General features: G+C 38.9%; 1 protein-coding gene across 3 annotated transcripts in view; it reads left to right on the top strand.

Moving 5' to 3' along the window:
* LOC127871711 (dihydrolipoyllysine-residue succinyltransferase component of 2-oxoglutarate dehydrogenase complex, mitochondrial-like) overlaps positions 1 to 9,261 on the top strand; it is a 48,152-nt gene extending 38,891 nt beyond the window's left edge. For all 3 annotated transcript variants that reach the window (XM_052414851.1, XM_052414850.1, XM_052414853.1), the window contains exons 12-13: positions 6,802 to 6,969; positions 7,641 to 9,261. In XM_052414851.1, the coding sequence (XP_052270811.1) occupies positions 6,802 to 6,969; positions 7,641 to 7,775 (303 nt within the window). In that variant the 3' untranslated portion in view covers positions 7,776 to 9,261. The remainder of the gene's footprint in view (positions 1 to 6,801; positions 6,970 to 7,640) is intronic.
* The last annotated feature ends 13,977 nt before the right edge of the window (positions 9,262 to 23,238 follow it).

A 23,238-nucleotide genomic window follows, 5' to 3' on the forward strand; every position in this document is an offset into this window, starting at 1 on the left:
AAAAAATAAATAGATGAGCGGTCTGCACCTGCAAGGCGGTGCTCTTGTTGAATGTTTTCCTGAACGTTGTGTTGCAGCATTGTAACTCTTTCAGGACCAATCACAACTGATAAAATTTTCAAATGATCCCATAAAAATAATTTGATTTTTCAACCAGTTTTTTATGAAGTTGCTGAGATTGCTGTAAATCTGGCTGGAATATGGGCTTAAGGCGTCATAAAATAACAAATCTTGCTGAAAGTTATTATATACTAAACTTGCTGCTTACTTACATATATAACTTCAGATTGCATAGTTAATTGCAAATAATTAATTGGAAAATGGTAAGAAACCTTGTTTTGTGGCATGGTCAAGTTTCTATTGCCATTTGCATGGTCAATTATAAACCAATTAAATCTCCCACAGTTTTGCATAGAGTCAATAGCCCCATGTTATTTGTGACTTCCGATAGTTTTGCATTGACAGTCAATGGCCCAGAGTTGTTTGTGACCTCCCACAGTTTTGCATAGACAGTCATTAGCCCCATGTTGTTTGTGACTTCACAAAGTTTTATGAAAACAGGCAATAAGCTCCATGTGGTGTTAGACCTCCCATAGTGTTGCATTGACAGTCAATAAGCCCCATGGATGTGTTAGACCTCCCATAGTGTTGCACAGACAGTCAATAAGCCCCATGTGGTGTTAGACCTCCCATAGTTTTGCATGGACAGTCAATAAGCCCCATGTGGTGTTCTCCCACAGTTTTGCATAGACAGTTAATAATCCCCATGTGGTGTTAGACCTCCCATAATTTTGCATAGACAGTCAATAAGTCCCATGTTGTTTAAGACATCCCATTGTGTTGCATAGACAGTCAATAAGCCCTATGTTTTTTGTGTTAGACCTCCCATAATTTTTCATAGACAGTCAATAAGCCTGATGTTGTGTTAGACCGCCCTTAATTTCACATAGAAAGTCAATAAGCCTGATGTGTTAGACAGCCCTTAGATTTGCATTGACAGTCAATAAGCCGCACGTTGTGTTAGACCTCCCATAGTGTTGCATAGAGAGTGAATAAGCCCCATGGTTGTAAGTGACCTCCATAGTTTTGCATTGACAGTCAATAAGCCCCATGGCTGTGCGTGACCTCCATAGTGTTGCATAGACAGTCAATAAGCCCCATGGCTGTGTGTGACCTCCATAGTGTTGCATAGACAGTCAATAAGCCCCATGGCTGTGTGTGACCTCCATAGTGTTGCATAGACAGTCAATAAGACCCATGGCTGTGTGTGGCCTCCATAGTGTTGCATCGACAGTCAATAAGCCCCATGGTTGTGTTACACCTCCCATAGTGTTGCATAGACAGGCCTTGACACTAACTTTTTTGACAGGGTACCCGGAGGGCACCCTACTTTCAACTTTTGGTGGCCCTCATCCAAACTAGGGTTCCCTCTTGTTTCAACACACGGCTACTCTCGGCGTAAGGGCAAATAAGTACAAGAATCATACTAGTACATATTTTTATTTCCTATATTCAAGTCTGTTGCCATTAAAAGCTAACCCATTAAAAGCTCATAACCTTGTCTTGTAAACTTTTGATATCATGTATTTCATCAATATCATCAGCATCGTCATACTTGTCATAATCATCTTCAGCATTATCATCTTCAGCATTGCCCTTCGCCGCCAAAACTTAGCGTTTCGGAAGTTCTTATTATAAACTTTTAAGAAATAAAAGGTAATTACGCGCATTCACGGGTTTCACTGGCCCAACAAAACTTGTTGCAACTTTTTTGCGCTGTGAAAACTGTTGATTATTCCAACCTTATTAATAAGAACAATCATTTAAAGAAACCTTACTACATTTATGTCATTGCCTATATTATCACTTTAAAAAGTATATTATTACATAAAAAACAATAAGTACCTTCATTTGTCATACCTTCGTAAGTCTTAATTAGCTTTATTTGTGTATAAATACCATTTTTTCAACTTGATAAACAACACAGATAACCAAAATAATATAACAATGTTAAAATTAATGTATTAAACAGTATGCTGCCTAAATGTTTCAAAATTAATTATTTTAACATAGAATCACACCAATTTACATCATTTGAAAGGGGAAAAAGAAATATAAAACATCAGAAAATAAATCATCTCACTTAATTTGTTAAACAGTTATATATGGTCATTTGGACATGTCATACATCAGCTTCTGTTGTTAAAACGTTTTCTGTTAGTGGTAGATGATTTTCAGGATCAATTAAATTATAGTTTTTCACGCCTATTTCCTGACAGAAAGGCCCAGATAATTACCACCATCTATTCTAGTGGCCTTAAATAACATAAAGCATAATTTTTTTTACAAACTATCAACAACAAACAAACACATACATGTGTATCTTTAAAGGTCCGAATTTTAACATATCCGAAATATACTACACCAAGTGAACGATATACTTTTTATTTCAGAAATTGTTGGTATCTTAATCAAATTATATCCTTCCAAGGACGTTATAATAATGGAACTATTACACAGAAATGCTCACAAATACCTGTAGAAAAGTAGTGTATACCCGCATGCGTTTTTGTAGAGAAATTACAATTTACATGCTTTTGCCAGCCCGATCGCCTATGGTTTTGATTAAAGAAATAGCGGCCCTAATAATTATTATAATGTCTGATCGTTGTGACAGTTTGTCCCAGTGTTACTTTTTTTTGGCTCAATATCATAATAATCGGATAATAACCCCCATAAAACTTGACAATAGCAGTCAAAACACCGTTTGTAACACTTACACGCTTCAGTGATTTCAATATACTCTCTGCACTGTAGGTCGCTTACATCGTTGAAAATCAATATTTACAACTGACAGACGCTGGCCGCTAATGCTCAGTCGCGTGCTTTCGATTCGCAGTACATTTTCGGATAATATTTGACCGATTTTTTTGTATACGCCGCTCTTTAAACATTGGAGGCACTTTTAAAAGTTCAAAGGTCAATCAAGACAAAGTGGTTCTATAAATTTAGGGTTCCTGGAGGACCACCCAGCTTGAAAGAACTGGTGGTCCTCGCCAAAATCTGGGGGCCTCATGTCCCCGGACCACCGTTAGTGTCGAGGCCTGATAGACAGTCAATAAGCCCCATGGCTGTGTGTGACCTCCATAGTGTTGCATAGACATTCAATAAGCCCCATGACTGTGTGTGACCTCCATAGTGTTGCATTGACAGTCAATAGCCCCGTGGTTGTGTGTGGCCTCCATAGTGTTGCATGTCAATGACTGTCAAGTCAACAAGCCCCATGGTTGAGTGGGACCTCCATAGTGTTGCATTGACAGTCAATAAGCCTCATGTCTGTGTGTGACCTCTATAGTGTTGCATAGACAGTCAATAAGCCCCATGTTTGTCTGTGACCTCCATAGTGTTGCATAGACAGTCAATAAGCCCCATGGTTGTGTGTAACCTCCATAGTGTTGTGTTGACAGTCAATAAGCACCATGGTAGTGTGTGACCTCCATAGTGTTGCATAGACAGTCAAAAGGCCCCATGCTGTGTGTGACCTCCATAGTGTTGCATAGACAGTCAATAAGCTCCATGGCTGTTTGTGACCTCCATAGTGTTGCATAGACAGTCAAAAGGCCCCATGCTGTGGGTGACCTCCGTAGTGTTGCATAGACAGTCAATAAGCCCCATGACTGTGTGTGACCTCCATAGTGTTGCATTGACAGTCAATAAGCCCTGTGGCTGTGTTAGACCTCCTGTAGTGTTGCATTGACAGTCAATAAACCCCATGGATGTGTTAGACCTCCCATAGTGTTGCATTGACAGTCAATAAGCCCCATGTTGTGTTAGACCTCCCATAGTGTTGCATTGACAGTAAATAAGCCCCATGTTGTGTTAGGCCTCCCATAGTATTGCATTGACAGTCAATAAGCTCATTGCTGTGTGTCAGGCTCGTGCTTGTGACCTTGCAGTTTTAGACCTCCCACAGTTTGGCATTGACAGTCAATAAGCCCCATGTGTTAGACAGCCCTTAGTTTTGCATAGACAGTCGATAAGCCCCATGTTGTGTTAAACCTTCGATAGTGTTGCATAGACAGTCAATAGGCCCCATGTTTTGTTAGACCTCCCATAGCGTTGCATAGACAGTGAATAAGCCCCATGTTGTGTTAGACCTCCCATAGTGTTTCATTGACAGTCAATAAGCCCCATGTTGTGTTAGACCTCCCATAGTGTTGCATTGACATTCAATAAGATCCATGGATGTGTAAGGCCTCCCATAGTGTTGCATGGACAGTCAATAAGCCCCATGTTGTGTTAGACCTCCCATAGATTTGCATTGACAGTCAATAAGCCCCATGTTGTGTTGGACCTCCTATAGTGTTGCATAGACAGTGAATAAGCCCCATGGATGTGTTAGACCTACCATAGTGTTGCATAGACAGTCAATAAGCCCCATGTTGTGTTAGACCTCATATAGTGTTGCATTGACAGTCAATAAGCCCCATGTTGTGTTAGACCTCCCATAGTGTTGCATTGACAGTCAATAGGCCCCATGTTGTGTTAGACCTCCTATAGTGTTGCCTAGACAGTGAATAAGCCCCATGGATGTGTTAGACCTACCATAGTGTTGCATAGACAGTCAATAAGCCCCATGTTGTGTAAGCTCTTCCAAAGTGTTTCGTTGACATTCAATAAGCCCATGTTGTGTTAGACCTCCCATAGTGTTGCATTGACATTCAATAAGATCCATGGATGTGTTAGGCCTCCCATAGTGTTGCATGGACAGTCAATAAGCCCCATGTTGTGTTAGACCTCCCATAGTTTTGCATTGACAGTCAATAAGCCCCATGTTGTGTTAGACCTCCTATAGTGTTGCATAGACAGTGAATAAGCCCCATGGATGTGTTAGACCTACCAAAGTGTTGCATAGACAGTCAATAAGCCCCATGTTGTGTTAGATATCCCATAGTGTTGCATAGACAGATAATAAGCCCCATGTTGTGTTAGACCACCCTCATTTTTGCATAGACAGTCAATAAGCCCCATGTTGTGTTAGACCAGCCACAGTTTTGCATAGACAGTCAATAAGCCCCATGTTGTGTTAGACCCCCCATAGTGTTGCATTGACAGTCAATAAGCCCCATGTTGTGTTAGACCTACCAAAGTGTTGCATTGACAGTCAATAAGCCCCATGTTGTGTTAGACCTCCCATAGTGTTGCGTTGACAGTCAATAAGCCCCATGTTGTGTAAGACCTCCCATAGTGTTGCATTGACAGTCAATAAGCCCCATTTTGTGTTAGACCGCCACGAGTTTTGCATAGACAGTCAATAAGCCCCATGTTGTGTTAGACCTCCCCTAGTGTTGCATTGACAGTCGATAAGTCCCATGTTGTGTTAGACCTCCCATAGTGTTGCATTGACAGTCAATAAGCCCCATGTTGTGTTAGACCGCCCTTAGTTTTGCATAAACAGTCAATAAGCCCCATGTTGTGTTAGACCTCCCATAGTTTTGCATAGACAGTCAATAAGCCCCATGTTGTGTTAGACCGCCCTTAGTTTTGCATAGACAGTCAATAAGCCCCATGTTGTGTTAGACCAACCACAGTTTTGCATTGACAGTCAATAAGCCCCATGTTGTGTTAGACCTCCCAAAGTGTTGCATAGACAGTCAATTAGCCACATGTTGTGTTAGACCGCCCTTAGTTTTGCATAGACGGTCAACAAGCCCCATGTGGTGTTAGACCTCCCATAGTGTTGCATAGACAGTCAATTAGCCCCATGTTGTGTTAGACCTCCCATAGTGTTTCATAGACAGTCAATAAGCCCCATGTTGTGTTAGACCTCCCATAGTGTTTCATTGACAGTCAATAGGCCCCATGTTGTGTTAAACCTCCCTTAGTTTTGCATAGACAGTCAATAAGCCCCATGTTGTGTTAGACCTCCCATAGTGTTGCATAGAAATTCAATAAGCCCCATGTTGTGTTAGACCGCCCTTAGTTTTGCATAGACAGTCAATAAGCCGCATGTTGTGTTAGACCTCCCAAAGTGTTGCATTGACAGTCAATAGGCCCCATGTTGTGTTAGACCGCCCATAGTGTTGCATTGACAGTCAATAAGCCCCATGTTGTGTTAGACCTCCCATAGTGTTGCATAGACAGTCATAGGCCCCATGTTGTGTTAGACCTCCCATAGTGTTGCATTGACAGTCATAAGCCCCATGTTGTGTTAGACCTCACATAGTTTTGCATTGACAGTCAATAAGCCCCATGTTGTGTTAGACCTCCCATAGTGTTGCATAGACAATCAATAGGCCCCATGTTTTGTTAGACCTCCCATAGTGTTGCATTGACAGTCAATAAGCTTCATGTTGTGTTAGACCCCCCATAGTGTTGCAATTACAGTCAATAAGCCCCATGTTGTGTTAGACCTACCAAAGTGTTGCATAGACAGTGAATGAGCCCATGTTGTGTTAGACCTCCCATAGTGTTGCATTGACAGTCAATAAGCCCCATGTTGTGTTAGACCTCCAATAGTGTTGCATAGACAGTCAATAGGCCCCATGTGTTAGACCGCCCTTAGTGTTGCATTGACAGTCAACAAGCCCCATGTTGTGTTAGATATCCCATAGTGTTCCATAGACAGTGAATAAGTCCAATGGATGTGTTAGACCTCCATAGTGTTGCATTGACAGTCAATAATCCCCATGTTGTGTGAGAAAGCCCTTAGTGTTGCATAGACAGTCAATAAGCCCCATGTTGTGTTAGACCTCCCATAATGTTGCATTGACAGTCAAAAAGCTCATTGTTGTGTTTCAGGCTCGTGCTGGTGACCTTGCAGTGGAGGACATGGATGGCGGTACCTTCACCATCTCCAACGGAGGCGTCTTTGGCTCCATGTTTGGCACACCGATCATCAACCCTCCCCAGTCCGCCATCTTGGGCATGCATGGGATCTTTGATCGGCCTGTGGCTGTCAATGGCAAGGTATACACATGCATTTCCACTTGTATGTTCACTTTTGAGGCTTTTTGTTATGCTTACTTTTGTGTCCAAAGTTGAAATCACATAAAATAGTTTAAACCTTGTTATCTATCTTGAAGTTAATTTTTAGCTTGGCGTTTTCAGAGAAAACCCGAGGTATTGTCATAGCCAGCTCGCCGTCTGACGTCCGCGTCCGCGTTGTGCTAAAACCTTAACATTGGCTCTAAAATCAAGTGCTTCCACCTACAACTTTGAAACTTCATATGTAGTTGCACCTTGATGAGTTCTACACGCCACACCTATTTTGGGGTCACTAGGTCAAAGGTCAAGGTCACTGTGACTTCTTAAAAAAAAAAAAGTGACAAGTTTTCATTTATTCAAAACTGCACCTGTAGCCGAACGAGGCACCTGTTATGCGGTGACCTTGTTTAGTTCAATCATTATGAAACTTGCTCAGCATTGTTCTAAGTTTCAATTAAAAATAGTTTGTCATAATTATGTGCCTAGATATTGAATATATGTGTACAATAAAAGACTTCTATTCTGCTGAATTCCACCTTCTCAGAATAGTTTAGTTCCTTCTGGTATCAGGTGAGCCAATGACTAACCTGTTTATATAAATGAAGAGTTAATCAATTCTTTGTTGATGTTAAAACATTAAAACTGTATTCCAGGTGGAGATTCGGCCTATGATGTATGTTGCCTTGACCTATGACCACAGACTCGTAGATGGTAGAGAGGCAGTCACTTTCCTTAGAAAGATTAAATCTGCTGTTGAAGACCCCCGCACCTTGTTGCTAGACTTGTAATACCCAGGAAATGTAGTTGTAATTAGAATGCATCGTGCAAAATAAGGTGACAGTACATACTTGGAGAAAGAAATAAGTTTATAATATATAATTAAAGAGTGAATGTTGTCTACATCTGGTTAATAGATTTACTATATTAATTCAGGTATTCAATTTATTTACATTTTTGCTGTTTTATTTTTATGGTGTTGATTTAACAATATTGCTTTTGTGGGAATTGTGAGCTGAAATTATTAATGTTATCATAAGTTAGATACACGTTTGTACCAATTTTAAATTTGGTGCTAAATCAAAGTGGTAGCCAGAACTAGGATTGTGAAATTTATGATAATTTTATTTTGTATTTTTTTTTTGGTTTGTGGAACAGGTAAACATTAAGAGTTTAAGACATTGCTCAAATGGGAAATTAAATGAAAATAGCATAGTTAATTTAATTAATTAATGTCTTTGTTTTGGGTACAGGTTTAAATGTTTTGAATGACATGTTATCTACACAGCCTCATAACTGTTTATTGCTGCATAATGTTTTTATGCTCCCCCAAAATTTATTTTGGGGGGAGCATCTAGTCGCCGCTTCGTCTGTCTGTGTGTGCGTCTGTCTGTCCGTTCGTGCACAATTTTTGTCCGGGCTATTTCTCAGCAACTAATGACCGGAATTCAATGAAACTTTATGGGCAGCTCTAATACCAAGAGGAGATGTGCATATTATCAGCGGGTTCTGGTCGGATGATTTTTCACAGAGTTATGGCTCTTTGAAATTTTCCATTAACTGTACATATAGTGCAATTCTTGTCCGGGCTATTTCTCAGCAACTAATGACTGGAATTCAATGAAACTTTATGGGAAGCTTCACTACCAAGAAGAGATGTGCATATTATAAGCGGGTTCTGGTCGGATGATTTTCATAGAGTTATGGCCCTTTGAAATTTTCTATAAAAATATTGTCCCCCCCCAACTACTGTGCCCTCAAGACGTTTCCTTTTATCTGAATATACAGTGCAATATTGTGACAAAAAAAAACTTTGGGGAGCATCACCCGTCTCCGACGGTTTCTTGTTTGAATGTGCTGCTATACAAAATACCATATTGATTTTTGTATTATTGTTTATGATTACTCTATTTATGATTGTGTACAGACTGCCTTACAACAACATGTACACAGGCATTTATTAGCGTACTGTTATAATTATCTGTAGCATTAACAGCTGATTTTTAACATTTATTTTGTCATATATTGTCAAAAACCTATTAATAGGTGGGAATTTAATTTAACCCTAGCTCCTACTGAATGGAAAAGTAGTCTGAGTTCAACTTTATTTATGAGGTAAATTTTTTAAAGAACTTAATGTTTCTCAAGAACGAAACAAATTAGCGTGGAATTTGTAATACTGGCAGAACCAGTAGTTGTACTGTAACGTATTCGATTTTTTCAGTTATTAGGTGCAGTATTTGTTGAGTTTAGGATACAATAAATTTTGAATTATTTCATATTCTATCGTTACTGTAAAATGACTATATACAGAAGAATTAAATAGTTTTTTTCTTCTTTTCACCAGTATTATTGCCAGAAAAATATATTAAGAGTCTGTAAATTAGAGTTCCATGTTCAATACACTTTTCCTCTAGATTATACATTGTTTAACCAACATCAGTATTGATCATGATGTAACATATAATTTAGGTGATGAATTTGAACGAATCATTTGAATTGGCTTGGTTTGACGGAAGTTCTGTCTAAATCACCAGCACATCCACCATATTCACGCACAACTATTATATCAGATTTCGCATCTTTTGATTTTATTGAGTTTGAAATTTACTTAAGTGGTAATTTATGTTGTTTTCAACAAATTTTTTTACTTTCTCCATGGTATGGTGGCAAATATGCAGATGTTCGCTTTCATTTTTCTAGCGAAATGAAAGCGAAAGTAAATATCATACACCATAAATGTACCTGTAGACTGAAAAAAGGGATATCAAGAATTTTAAGAATATGTGTTGCAAAACTAAAAAGATTGTTTGAAATTTTGACAATAATAAGCAATAAGTCGTAAAATCATTATAAAAAAAAGATAAAAGCCACCACAATATGTCTTTCAATGATTTTAAGCAAGTCCTATATATTTATTATCCCCCGCTTCATGTTGTATCTCAGAAACTATATAGGATATCAACATGAAACTTCATGGGTGTATAGATATCAATGAGAAAAAGTGCCATGCACATGAGCCACAACCCTACACTTTCTTAAATAAGAGTTATGGCCCTTTGTTGTTATGCCCCTGGATCGAATGATCAGGGTAATATTGTTTTTGGCCTGTCTGTCATTGTATGTGTGTGTCTGTCCTAAAACTTTTAAGGTTGGTCATAACTTTTGCAATATTAAAGATAGCAACTTGATATTTGGCATGCACGTGTATCTCATGGAGCTGCACATTTTGAGTGGTGAAAGGTCAAGGTCATCCTTCAAGGTCAAAGGTCTTTTTTTGAGCTCCACTGACCAAAGGCCAGCGGGGCTTATGTCATGGTCCTGTGTCCGTCGTGCGTTTGTGTGTTAACTTTTCCTTTAAACATCTTCTTCTCCTTAACTACTGCTCCAATTCTGATGAAATTTCTCAGGAATGTGCCTGGGGTGAACCTCTTTCAAATTTGTTCAAATTATGCCCCTGGGGTCAAATTTGACCCTGCCCCGGGGGTCACATAAATTTGCTTATATAAGGCCTATTTTGTGAAAACTTTCAAAAATCTCGTCACTAACCATTGGGCCTAGGGCTATCAAATTTGGTATGTAGAGACATCTAATAGTCCTCTACCAAATTTGTTTAAATTATGCCCCTGGGGTCAAATTTGACCCTGCCCCGGGGGTCACAAAATTGAACATATGCTTATATAGGGTTTATTTTGTGAAAACTTTACAAATCTTCCCGTCCATAACCGTTTGGCCTTGGGCTACCAAATGTGGTATGTAGTGGCATCTTATGGTCCTCTACCAAGTTTGTTCAAATTATGCCCCTTGGGTCAAGTTTGACCCTGCCCCGAGGGTCACAAAATTGAACATATGCTTATATAAGGCTTTTTTTGTGAAAACTGTAAAAATCCTTCTGTCCATAACCGTATGTAATACTTCTCTTCTTAGTTTGTTCAAATTATGCCCCTGGGGTCAAATTTGAAACTGCCCCGGGGGTCATAAATTTGAAATATGCTTATAAAGTGCTTATTTTGTGAAAACTTTACAAATCTACTTGTCCATATCCATTGGGCCTAGGGCTACCAAATTTAGTATCTAGTGACATCTTGTAGTCCTCTACCACGTTTGTTCAAATTATGCCCCTTGGGTCAAGTTTGACCCTACCCCGAGGGTCACAAAATTGAACATATGCTTATATAAGGCCTATTTTGTGAAAACTTTAAAAATCTTATTGTCCATAACTGTATGGCATAGGGCTACCAAATTTGGTATGTAGTGACATGTAATAGCTCTCTTCTTAATTTGTTCAAATTATGCCCCTGGGGAAAGGTCAAATTTGAAACTGCCCCGGGATCACACAATTGAATATATGCTTATAAAGGGCTTATTTTGTGAAAACTTTTAAAATCTTTTTGTCCATATCCATTGGGCCTAGAGCTACCAAATTTGGTATGAAGTGACATCTTATAGTCATCTACCAAGTTTGTTCAAATTATGCCATTGGAGTTAAGTTTGACCCTTCCACGAGGGTCACACAATTGAACATATGCTTATATAAGGCCTACTGTGTGAAAACTTTAAAAATCTTGTCCATAATCATATGCATTGGGCTACCAAATTTGGTATGTAGTGACATGTAATATTTCTCTTCTTAGTTTGTTCAAATTATGCCCCTGGGGTCAAATTTGAAACTGCCCCGGGGGTCACAAAATTGAATATATGCTTATAAGGGGCTTATTTTGTGAAAATTTTAAAAATATTCCTGTTCATAACCATTTGGCCTAGGGCTATCAAATTTGGTATATAGTCCTCTACCAAATTTGTTCAAATTATATCCCTGGGGTCAAATTTGACCCTGCCCCGAGGGTCACAAAATTGAACATATGCTTATATAATGCCTATTTTGTGAAAACTTAAAAAAAAATTGTCCATAACCATTAATCCTAGGGCTACACAATTTGGTATGTAGTGACATTGTATAGTCCTCTACTTAGTTCGTTCAAATTATGCCCCAGGGTTCAAATTTGACCCTGCCCTGGGGGCCACAAAATGGATTATATGCTTATATAGTGCCTATTTTGTGAAAACTTTAAAAATATTCTTGTCCTTAAACATAAGGCGAGGGCTACCAAATTTGGTATGTAGTGACATCCAATAGTTCTCTACCAAGTTTGTTCAAATTATGCCCCTTGGGTCAAATTTGACCCTGCCCGGGTTGGTCACAAAACTGAACATCTGCTTACATGGGGCCTATTTTGTGAACACTTTAAAAATCTTCTTGTCCATAACCATTGGGCCTAGGGCTACCAAAGTTGGTATGTAGTGACATCTAAAAAACCTCAACCAAATTTGTTTAAATAATGCACCTGGGGTCATCTTTGACCCTGCCCCGGGGGTCACAAAATTGAATAAACGCTTATAAAGCGCCTATTTTGTGAAATCTTTAAAAATCTTCTTGTCGAAAACCATTGGGACTATGGCTACCAAATTTGGTATGCAGTAACATCTTATAGTCCTCTGCCAAGTTTGTTCAAATTATGCCCTTTGGGTCAAATTTGACCCTGACCCGCGGGTCACAAAATTAAACATTATATACGCTTATATCTTGCTTATTTTGTGAAAACTTTAAAAATATTCTTGTCCTTAACTCTAGGACCTATGGCTAACACATTTGGTATGTAGTGAGATATAGTAGTCCTCTACAAAGTTTGCTCAAATTATGCCCCTTGGGTCAAATTTGACCCAGCCCAGGGAGTCACAAAAGTGTACATGTGCTTAAATAGGGCCTATATTAAGTATTTGCACATACAGAGAATATTTGTTTCAGCCTTTTTTTCAGCAGTGGAGCGATACAGGGCCATCATGGCCCTCTTGTTCTAAAATAGCTGCCATGCGGCTTTAAAGCGCAGTAGGGGGCATTGTGTTTCACAAACACAGCTCTTGTTTTTTAGCTCGACTATTATATGTGAAGTATATATAGTGGAGCTATCCTACTCACGTCGGCGTTAGCGTTCCGTTAGCATGCAAATGTTAAAGTTTGCGTGCCACCCGAAATATTTTCAATGTCCCTTGACATATTGCTTTCATATTTTGCATACTTCTTTACCAACATGACCCCAACCTATAAACAAGAGCAGACAACTGTATCAAGCATTTTGTAAGAATTAGGGCCCTTTTTTCACTTAGAATATGCATATTATTGATAAATCTATATAAAGTTTGCATACCACCTCAAATATTTTCAAAGTCCCTTGACATATTGCTTTCATATTTTGCATACTTCTTTACCAACATGACCCCAAATTATAAACAAGAGCAGACAACTGTATCAAGCATTTTGTAAGAATTGTGGCCCTTTTTTCACGTAGAATATGCATATTTTGGATAAATCTACGTTAAAGTTTGCATACCTTCTCAAATATTTTCAATGTCCCTTGACATATTGCTTTCATATTTTGCAAACTTCTTTACCAACATCACCCAAATCTATAAACAAGAGCAGACAACTGTATCAAGCATTTTGTAAGAATGATGGCCCTTTTCCCATTTTCAATATGCATATTACTTTAGTTACATTGCCTAAACTTCTTTATTTATGATCAGATTTGTTTTTATACTTTGACAAAAATTACCTGAATACCACAATGGATTCCACCCAAACAATACCCCACGCCCCATTTACAATATGCATATTACTTTAGTTACACTCATATTATTGATAAATCTATGTTAAAGTTTGCGTACTACCTCAAATATTTCCTATATCCTTAGACATATTGCTTTTATATGTTTCATACGTGTTTACCAACATGACCCCAACCTATAAACAAGAGCAGACCACTGTATCAAGCATTTTTACATAATTATGGTCCCTTTTACACTAAGATAATTGAACATTTTGCTTAAATTGCCATAACTTCTTTATTTATGATCACATTTTATTGTTACTTTGACAAAACAACACTTTAAAACCTGAATATCACAATGGATTCCACCCAAACAATACCCCATGCCCCTACCAGAATCCCTCCCCTCCCCAACCTCCCCCCCCCCAACATTTTTTTTAAAACGTATATCTAATAAATTACCCCACCCCCACATTATACCCCCCCTCTCACCCCCCTACCCCTTTACTTTTTTTTGAAGAACCGTCCAAACTTCCCACCCAAGCTATTGCTATCAAACTTGAAATAACATCTATTTAGTTTGTTTTCGTTTCATGTCTTTACAGATGTTCAATACATTGTGGAAAATTTACCTGAACTATTTATTACCTTGACCTTATTGAATAATTTGAACAATTACCCCATGATGGCTTACGTTTTACTGTCAAGCACTCAAATAGTCGAGCGCGCTGTCCTCTGACAGCTCTTGTGATGTAACTTTTCAAAGCTATATCTCAGACACAAGACTTCAACATGAAACTTCTTGGGTGTATTGATATCAATGATGAGAAGTACAAGGCACAAGAACCATAACCCTACACTGTCTTAAATTAGAGTTATTGCCCTTTGTTGTTGTTTTTAGTGTGTAACTTTTAAGGGCTATGTCTCAGATACGCTATAAGATTTCATTATGAAACTGCTTGGGTGTATAAATATCAATGAGGAGATCGCAATGCATAAAAACAATTGCCCTACTCTTCAATATTTTTTTTCGGCATATCTGTATTAAGCCAGCTTTTTAACTTACCTGACCTTTGTAAGTGTCCAATAAAATTCAAATAAAATTTCCCGCGGCTAGGTACGAATGAATACACTTCATTTATTCCATTGGCTGATTTGAGTATACCACCAGAACATTGGAAACTTATCCGCGTCATTGTAACAAAGTTTTACTGCATGAAACAATTTTATCTCTAATGAAAAGGCTTAATAGGTAGAACAGTTTTACACTCTCTCTCGAGTTTTTCTCGACATCAATACAGTTTGTGCGTGCACCTTTTATTTTCAGAGAATTACCAGCGCAAAAGCGTTTATACTTAAAGGCTATGTTCTCATATTTAGTACTTACTTCCATATTCCTGTCAACATGTAAAAGTATAGAGAGCAGTGGAAGCGAGCTCACTTTAATGCATTGCATTTCAATCCGCGAGGTATCGGGTCGACATTCGCGGCCAGTGGGTGAATGTCAGAGTTTATATACAGGTCATCACCGGAGTTCGCGGCCAGTAAAATAATCGTTATATAATAAAGACGCTATCCGTGAACTAGGTAACCTGGAATTTTCTATAGACCAGAAATGTGTTAAATGAAGATATTCAGCAATATAATTATGGTATTAATAGATTCTTAATGCGTTTTCAACAACACAATGATAAATATTATTTTTGATTAATTTAATAATAATTATTCCACCATATTGACTTATGTATTAAGCATGAGCGCGATGATTCTCGATACTGTTAATAACCGAATCAAATAGCAATGCCCGACAAACCACTAAAACAGGTTTGTTCGAAGAACGCGCCTATAAATACGGATTATTCGCGTGTGGCCGGTTGACTCGTTTGTTTTAATTTCACTTCCATTCTTCTTTTGGTTTTCTGTTTTGTATCTATAGGTTTATGACCAGCAATATGTAATAATGTAAAATAAGCCGTGAAAACTCTGCGTAACATCCCGTACTGCGTGTGATGCAGCTAAGAACTGCACAGAAAAAGACATTCGCTATCCTTGATCTCATTCATTGAACTATCAACGCCGTATATCTTTTTTTAAAGATATTTCTTGTAAGGATTATACCATATATATCAAGGGATTTGCACCCATCCATAAACAAACTACTTTGTGGGGGTTATCAATTCAACGAATTTGCTTGTTTAATTTGCATTGTTTTTGAAAATCAAGGATAAAATACATTTGTACAACAAAAAACACAAGTTTGTTGTATTGTCACTGTACACATGACTATAAAGTAAACGTTCTGGAGTATCCTATATTTCAATAATTAATGCAAAACACGAATCGTCTCCTTTTTTTCATAAAACCATGCGATTTCTGGAAGTTAGCATGTGTTGACATATATATTCACTACAAACTCATTTACAACATCCACTTGAGGTTAAAATCGTTGATACACTGTGATTATTACTCTATTCTCACAAAAGACAAATTTAATGCGAATTTAGAGATACGTAAGTAATAATCGAAAAGGATCAAACTTATCTGGCACATTATTACACCTGAGCAATTTTTATTCAGGAAAAGAAAAGGCAATATGTGAACCTTTTTTAGCTCACCTGAGCTCAATTTTCTCATGGTGAACTATCACCTTTTGTGCATCTTGCGGCGACAGCAGTAAACTGTTTTAAAATGGTTCCGGTTGGTTGAAAAACATGGCCGCAAGAGGGTGGGGCATTTTTCCTTTTATGGTTATAGTAAAATCTTGTTAACATTCTAGAGGCAACAACTAGTTTCAAATCTTCATGAGACTTGGCAAGAACATTTGTGTAAATGATATATTTTATTTCTTTGAAAATGGTTCCGGTAGGTTGAAAAACATGGCCCCAAGGGGGCGGAGCATTTTCTTAATACGGCTAAGGTAAAACCTTTTATCCCATCATCAGACGTGCATTGTCGAAATAAACCACTGTGGCATAAATTTTCCTCTATTTCGGCAGTGCTGAAATATAAAGTAATCATTTTTGTAAAATCGAATCAGATTCAACAAAACAAACAATTTGATACCAAGATGTAATATATTTTTAACACATAATGCAACTCAAAAAGCAAAAAACATTATTTACAAATATTATGTGCGCGTACTCGTGACGTCATTATTAACACGTCATACGACACAATGCATGTTCTTTCACGCTTAAAAGTTGGTCAAAACATTGGTTCAATTGATGTCTCGGACGAGTTCGAAAATGGTCGAGATCGGTGAAAAACATGGCCGCCAGTGGGCGAGGCATTTTTCTCTATATGTATATAGTGAAAACGTTAACACTCTAGAAGTCACATTTTTGGCCCAATTTTCATGAAATTTGGTCAGAACATGGGCGGCGCATTTTTCTCTATATGTATATAGTGGCAGTTTTCCCTATTTGGCTATAGACAAACCTTGTAAACACTCTAGTAGTCACAATTTTTGCCCAATCATCATGAAAGTTGGTCAAAACATTGGTTTTATTGATATCTCGGATGAGTTTAAAAATGGTCGGGATTGGTGAAAAAACATGGCTGCCAGTGGGCGGGGCATTTTTCTCTATATGTATATAGTGAAAACATGTGAACACAGTAGAAGTCACATTTTGGCCCAATTTTCATGAAATTTGCTCAGAACATTTGTTTCCTTAATACGAGGGTTGAGTTCAAAAATGGTTCCGGTCGGTTGAATAACATGGCTCCTGGGAGGGGGGGGGGGGCAGTTTTCTCATTATGTCCCCCCCCCTTTCGAAGAAGAGGGGGTATATTGTTTTGCTCATGTCGGTCCGTCCGTCCACTAGATGGTTTCCGGATGATAACTCAAGAGCGCTTATGCCAAGGATCATGAAACTTCATAGGAACATTGATCATGACTCGCATAATTATGACTCCTATCGATGTTTAGGTCACTAGGTCAAACGTCAAGGTCACGATGACCCGAAATAGTAAAATGGTTTCCGGATGATAACTCAAGAATGCTTATGCCTAGGATCATGAAACTTCATAGATAAATCGATCATGACTCGCAGATGACCCCTATTGATTTTCAAGTCACTAGGTCAAAGGTAGAGGTCACGGTGACCCAAAGCAGTAAAATGGTTACCGGATGCTAACTCAAGAACGCTTATGCCTAGGATCATGAAACTTTATAGCTACATTGATCATGACTCGCAGATAACCCCTATTCATTTTCAGGTGACTAGGTCAAAGGTCGAGGTCACGATGACCCGAAATAGTAAAATGGTTTCCGGATGATAACTCAAAAACGGTTAGGCCTAGGATCATGAAACTACATAAGTACATTGATCATAACTCGTAGATAAACCCTATTGATTTTCAGGTCACTAGGTCAAAGGTCAAGGTCACGATGACCCAAAATAGTAAAATGGTTTCCGGATGATAACTCAAGACCGCTTAAGCCTAGGATCATGAAACTTCATAGGTACATTGATAATGACTCGAAGATGACCCCTATTGATTTTCAGGTCAGTAGGTCAAAGGTCAAGGTCGGGGTGACCTGAAATAGTAAAATGGTTTCTGGATGATAACTCAAGAACGCTTATGCCTAGGATCATGAAACTTCATAGATACAATGATCATGACTCTCAGATGACCCCTATTGATTTTCAGGTCAATAGGTCAAAGGTCAAGATCACGGTGACCCGAACTATTAAAATGGTTTCCAGATGATAACCCAAGAGCGCTTATGCCTAGGATCATCAAACTTCATAGATACATTGATCATGACTCGAATATGACCCCTATTGATTTTCAGGTCACTAGGTCAAAGGTCAAGGTAGGGGTGACCTGAAATAGTAAAATGGTTTCTGGATGATAATTCAAGAACGCTTATGCCTAGGATCATGAAACTTCATAGGTACAATGATCATGACTCGCGGATGACCCCTATTTATTTTCAGGTCACTAGATCCAAGGTGAAGGTCACGGTGACCTGAAATAGTAAAAATGGTTTCTAGATGATAACTCAAGAACGCTTATGCCTAGGTTCATGAAACTTCATAGGTATATTGATCATGACTCGCAGATGACCCCTATTGATTATCAGGTCACTAGGTCAAAGGTCAAGGTCACAGTGCCAGATAACGTATTCACACAATGGCTGTCAAGGTCACGGTGACTCAACTTAGAAAAAATGGTTTCTGGATGATAACTCAAGAATGCTTACGCCTAGGATCATGAAACTTCATAGGTATATTGATCATGACTCGCAGATGAAATAATGATGAAACTTGACCAGGATGTTTGTCTGGACAATATCCAGGTCAAGTTTGTCATTTGGTAAAGATTGAATGAACCGACTCCTCTCGGGTGAGCGAACTAGGGCCATCTTGGCCCTCTTGTTATTAAATTACTGTCATCATATTACTTTTATACAAAATATACCGTCGTCGCAACGGGTAACACATGCCTATTTAAAAAAAATACATAAAAAAACACACACATACATACACACACACACACACCCCGCGCGCGCGCACACACACACACACACAATTACTTATAACGCATATATGTGTATATCTGCCTAAAACACAAACCCTGTCTTTTCACAAAACAACGTTAATAACCCTTGCTTTACGTTAATGCTACTCATGTGAGAGACTCAGGGCCACCATGGCCGTCTTGCTTGTAATGATATCATGGATCAGTTCGAAAATGGTTCCGGTCTGTTGAAAAGAATGGCCGCCAGGGGGGGGGGGGCTTTTTTTTTTCTTTATTTGCCTATATTAAAACATTGTAAACACTATATGTGTCACATTTATAGTTCAATCTTAATGAAACGTGGTAAGAGTATGTGTTCTTATGATATCTTGGGCTGCACATAACTGGTCAGTTACTTGGTATCTCAGGTGAGCGACTTTGGGCCTTTCAGACCCTCTTGTTAACTTAGAATCATCTACATCTCGAACAAGTATATATACTCAATAAGTACCAAGTCATACAAGCATATAAATCACAAAGCAATTAGTTTTTATAAATAAATATTACATAAGCGTTTACCGGTACCTTGCTTTAAGTTACAATAATTGAGCATACGTCAAAACAAATTATATACAAGATGTGTAAATGACACATGACATGAAGAAAATATATTTACTTAGATCATACGATTTATTCTTTCACATACATATTTTGATATTGTATGACTTTACTTAGATAACACGATTTATTCTTTCACACACATATTTTGATTTTTTTTTATGACTGAGTGCATTATTATTCCTTCTGCAAACAAATAACCTCACGGTTATGGTAATATAATATTCCATTATTCGGGGTAGTTGAAACGTTTAGAACTTCCTTTTTATAATCGCTGAAAATTAAAATCTACGCGTTTATGGCCGCCTTAAAGTATTCAGTAAAAGAATACCCGCGGCAAATGTATCGACTAAAACCATAGGTGGAACAAACGTACCCTGGATAGTATTTTGTTTAGTAGCCCAATATATTCAAATAATTATATAAAATCATGTTTAATGAGAAAAAAATTGACAAAGAGCCATAAAAAATCCCCACCCTCTGATATTGGAATCATAACAAGGTCATTAACTAGAATTTATCATAGACCTGTCTTCGCGGGCCGCAAAAATGTCAAAAGTAGCTTTAATCAAAAGCATCCATTGATCCTCCTATGGGCAATTGGACAACCTTTCAAAAAAGTTCACTTCAAAAAAATCTGTCCAGCCGTTAACTCACAGTCGGTCGATAACCAAGCAATATTTCCAGTACGTATGTCAATCCAAATAAATCTTCGACAGACTTTCAAACAATATTTGAGTTGTTGCCCCTTAATCGATAGCTCGCGTCCTATTCCTTTAAAACAACGAGGCGTGTCAAATAATTCATGCATATGCAAACACTTACCACTAAAAACTAAAACCAGACACCAGTGCAAATTTAAAATCCAAACACGGAAGTTTTGTGAACAGAGTATGCATTTACGCGTCGATGAATCTTCGATCAACACTGTAACAGGTGCACTGTCACTGGGGGCTGACGAGGTATAGGCGTAGTCCGTTTCGCTACGACGTCGGGTATATGTTTTACTACGAAAACATTGTGTAAATACACTACTTAATCAGGCGAGTTTAATCTTTTGTGGTATTTATGGATTAGAAAACGGAACATCCAGTAATGGTAGGTACTTATTTTCAATAAGAAACTAATTACAATTGTGCGTAGTTGCAACCTTTACATTTATTTTGAGCTTAAATCTAAATATTTTGATTTGAAGCAATGCATCAGGTGGTTATTCTGTTAAAATAGCCAATTACGGTAACTTAAATTGAATAATACTTTATGTTCCTTTGATTCAGAGTACATTACACATTTTGAAGTACAAACCAGGTTACGAACATTTTTTTTTAATTATCCAAATGGTTTGTTTCGAAGGAAATTACAAGTCGCTTTATGTATAGGTTCCGCACAGGGTATGTATTGGTTGTGCTACGAAGTACAAATATAATGTATAGGTTACTCAACGAAGTTTCTGTATCATTTTCGAACATATCGCATGCAGTTTGCAGTTACTGCAGACTGCCATTTCCCAGTGCAAAAGATGCCGTGCTTCATTGTGCGCATAAACATCCAAACGGAAAGGTGTCCTTTATGTGGGAGATGCCTTGTGACACTGCACCAGGTGTACAATACAAAAATCGCACGTTTAATATTATTGGTGGCGACATAAACAAGTATGCTGAAAATATTACATTCAATCCGGTTTCTGGCAAATTGATAATTCCGACAAAATCTACAGTCACAGAAAGTCTTGTGCAAAAGATATCACGAATAAACACAGCATGTCCATTGTCAGATTATTTATTATTATTAATATATTATTCTCATTATCTCGAAGTTGTAACGACATACAAAAATAGTTGGGGATATCTGGAGAAACCCGCAGACGAAAACAGAAAAAGGAAAACCGAAAGTTAAGCCCAAGTCTCACTATTGCCGGTAGAGCCCTGGTCCATACCGGTTTGCTAACGCAGGTCGACAGGCGAGAATCGGGATGATTCTTAGACATTTTTTTAACGCGGTCACACTTTTTCCCGGTGCCGCCCCGGTTGAAGCCGGTCAACAGCCCGACAGAGTCCCGGTCAACCCCGGACTGGTTTATCCCGGTGAAGCCCCGGTTGTCGCCGGTAATGCCCCGGTTGATCCCCGGTGAAAGCCGGCAGCGTTCCGGCAGAGCCCCGGTATACCGTCACTACGCCGGCACTCAACGGGGCTATACCGGCATCATACACCAGCAAAGCTTCGGCAACGCCCCGGTTTAACCTCGGACAACCGGGGCTCCAACGGGAAAGTATTAAAATGTTTAATACCTCCGGTATGAACTGGGAGTCACCGGTAAGGACCGGCAACGACCGGCTTGGCACTGGAACAACCGGGACTGCACCGGGAACAACCGGGACGGCACCGTCAGAGCGCCGGTTTACTTATGAACCGAAGCTATACCGGGACTCTGTCGGCATTCACCAGGCTCGCCGTAGCTCTGCCGGGGTCTGTTTGGGCCCCGGTGGGGCTACGGTGCCGTCCCGGTTGTTCCCGATGCAGTCCCGGTTGTTCCCAGTGCCACGCCGGTCGTTGCCGGTCGTTCCCGGTGACTCCCGGTTCACCCCGGAGGTATTAAACATTTTAATACTTTCCCGGTGGAGCCCCGGTTGTCCCCGGTCGTCCGGTGGAGCATCGGTATCCCGGTAGGGCCCCGGTTCATCCAGGTAGATTCCTGATCACGCACCGGGGCTCCGCCGGCATCAGAGTGAGACTTGGCTTTAACCGCTTTGTAACACGAGGTAAATTTACCGGCCGTCGTGTTCGCAGTAAACAATAACATGTCACAGAAACCCACTGCCACACCTGTATAACAATACATTGATTAAGCAATTGCGGATTTGTGCCATTGGGGTCCTACTTTCCACACCTTACGGCTGTTACATGTGTTGATTTTACAGTTAAAATCATGTATACTTACATGAAATTCATCTCAAAATTAGTTGACGATAACAGATTTTCAAGAATCGCTTTGATATATATACAATGTAAAAATCAAAATCCGTATGAGATAAAGAAGGATCGAAGTTGGGACATGGGATTTACTTTGACATAAGCAGTGTTTCGAGATTAGCGAGTTGGACATAACGAGGATCGAACGAATGTTATTTGATAAAGAATACCGTATGCTAAAAACCTATCGTCGGTCTCTATCCAAAAGAACGTATAAGGCATTGTCCCAAAGTGAAGATGCGTAATTTTTATTGAGACCGACGTCATTAGGTTCTCGACTCTCAACTGTCGTCTTATATATGGATTTTCGATTTTGATCGTTTCGTTTGGCCTAGTCATGAATTTAATAATACGATAATAATGTGCATTACCATGTCGACTGTGCGCTTCGGGTCATCTTTTGTCGTTGTTACTACCTCTTCCGAAAAGGAAAAATCCAGCCACTCGATGACTCTGTATTATTTTTTTTTCTCTTTATTTCGCCTTTGAGAGATAACCAATACGTCTTCCGTGAGAAACGCATACACGCTAAAGCGTTGTCGTAGCGAGGCATATACGTATACTGTCAGAGACACGATCATGCATAATAATACTA

This window comes from Dreissena polymorpha, chromosome 3 (genome assembly GCF_020536995.1).
Source record: "Dreissena polymorpha isolate Duluth1 chromosome 3, UMN_Dpol_1.0, whole genome shotgun sequence".
NCBI classification, from domain to species: domain Eukaryota; kingdom Metazoa; phylum Mollusca; class Bivalvia; order Myida; family Dreissenidae; genus Dreissena; species Dreissena polymorpha.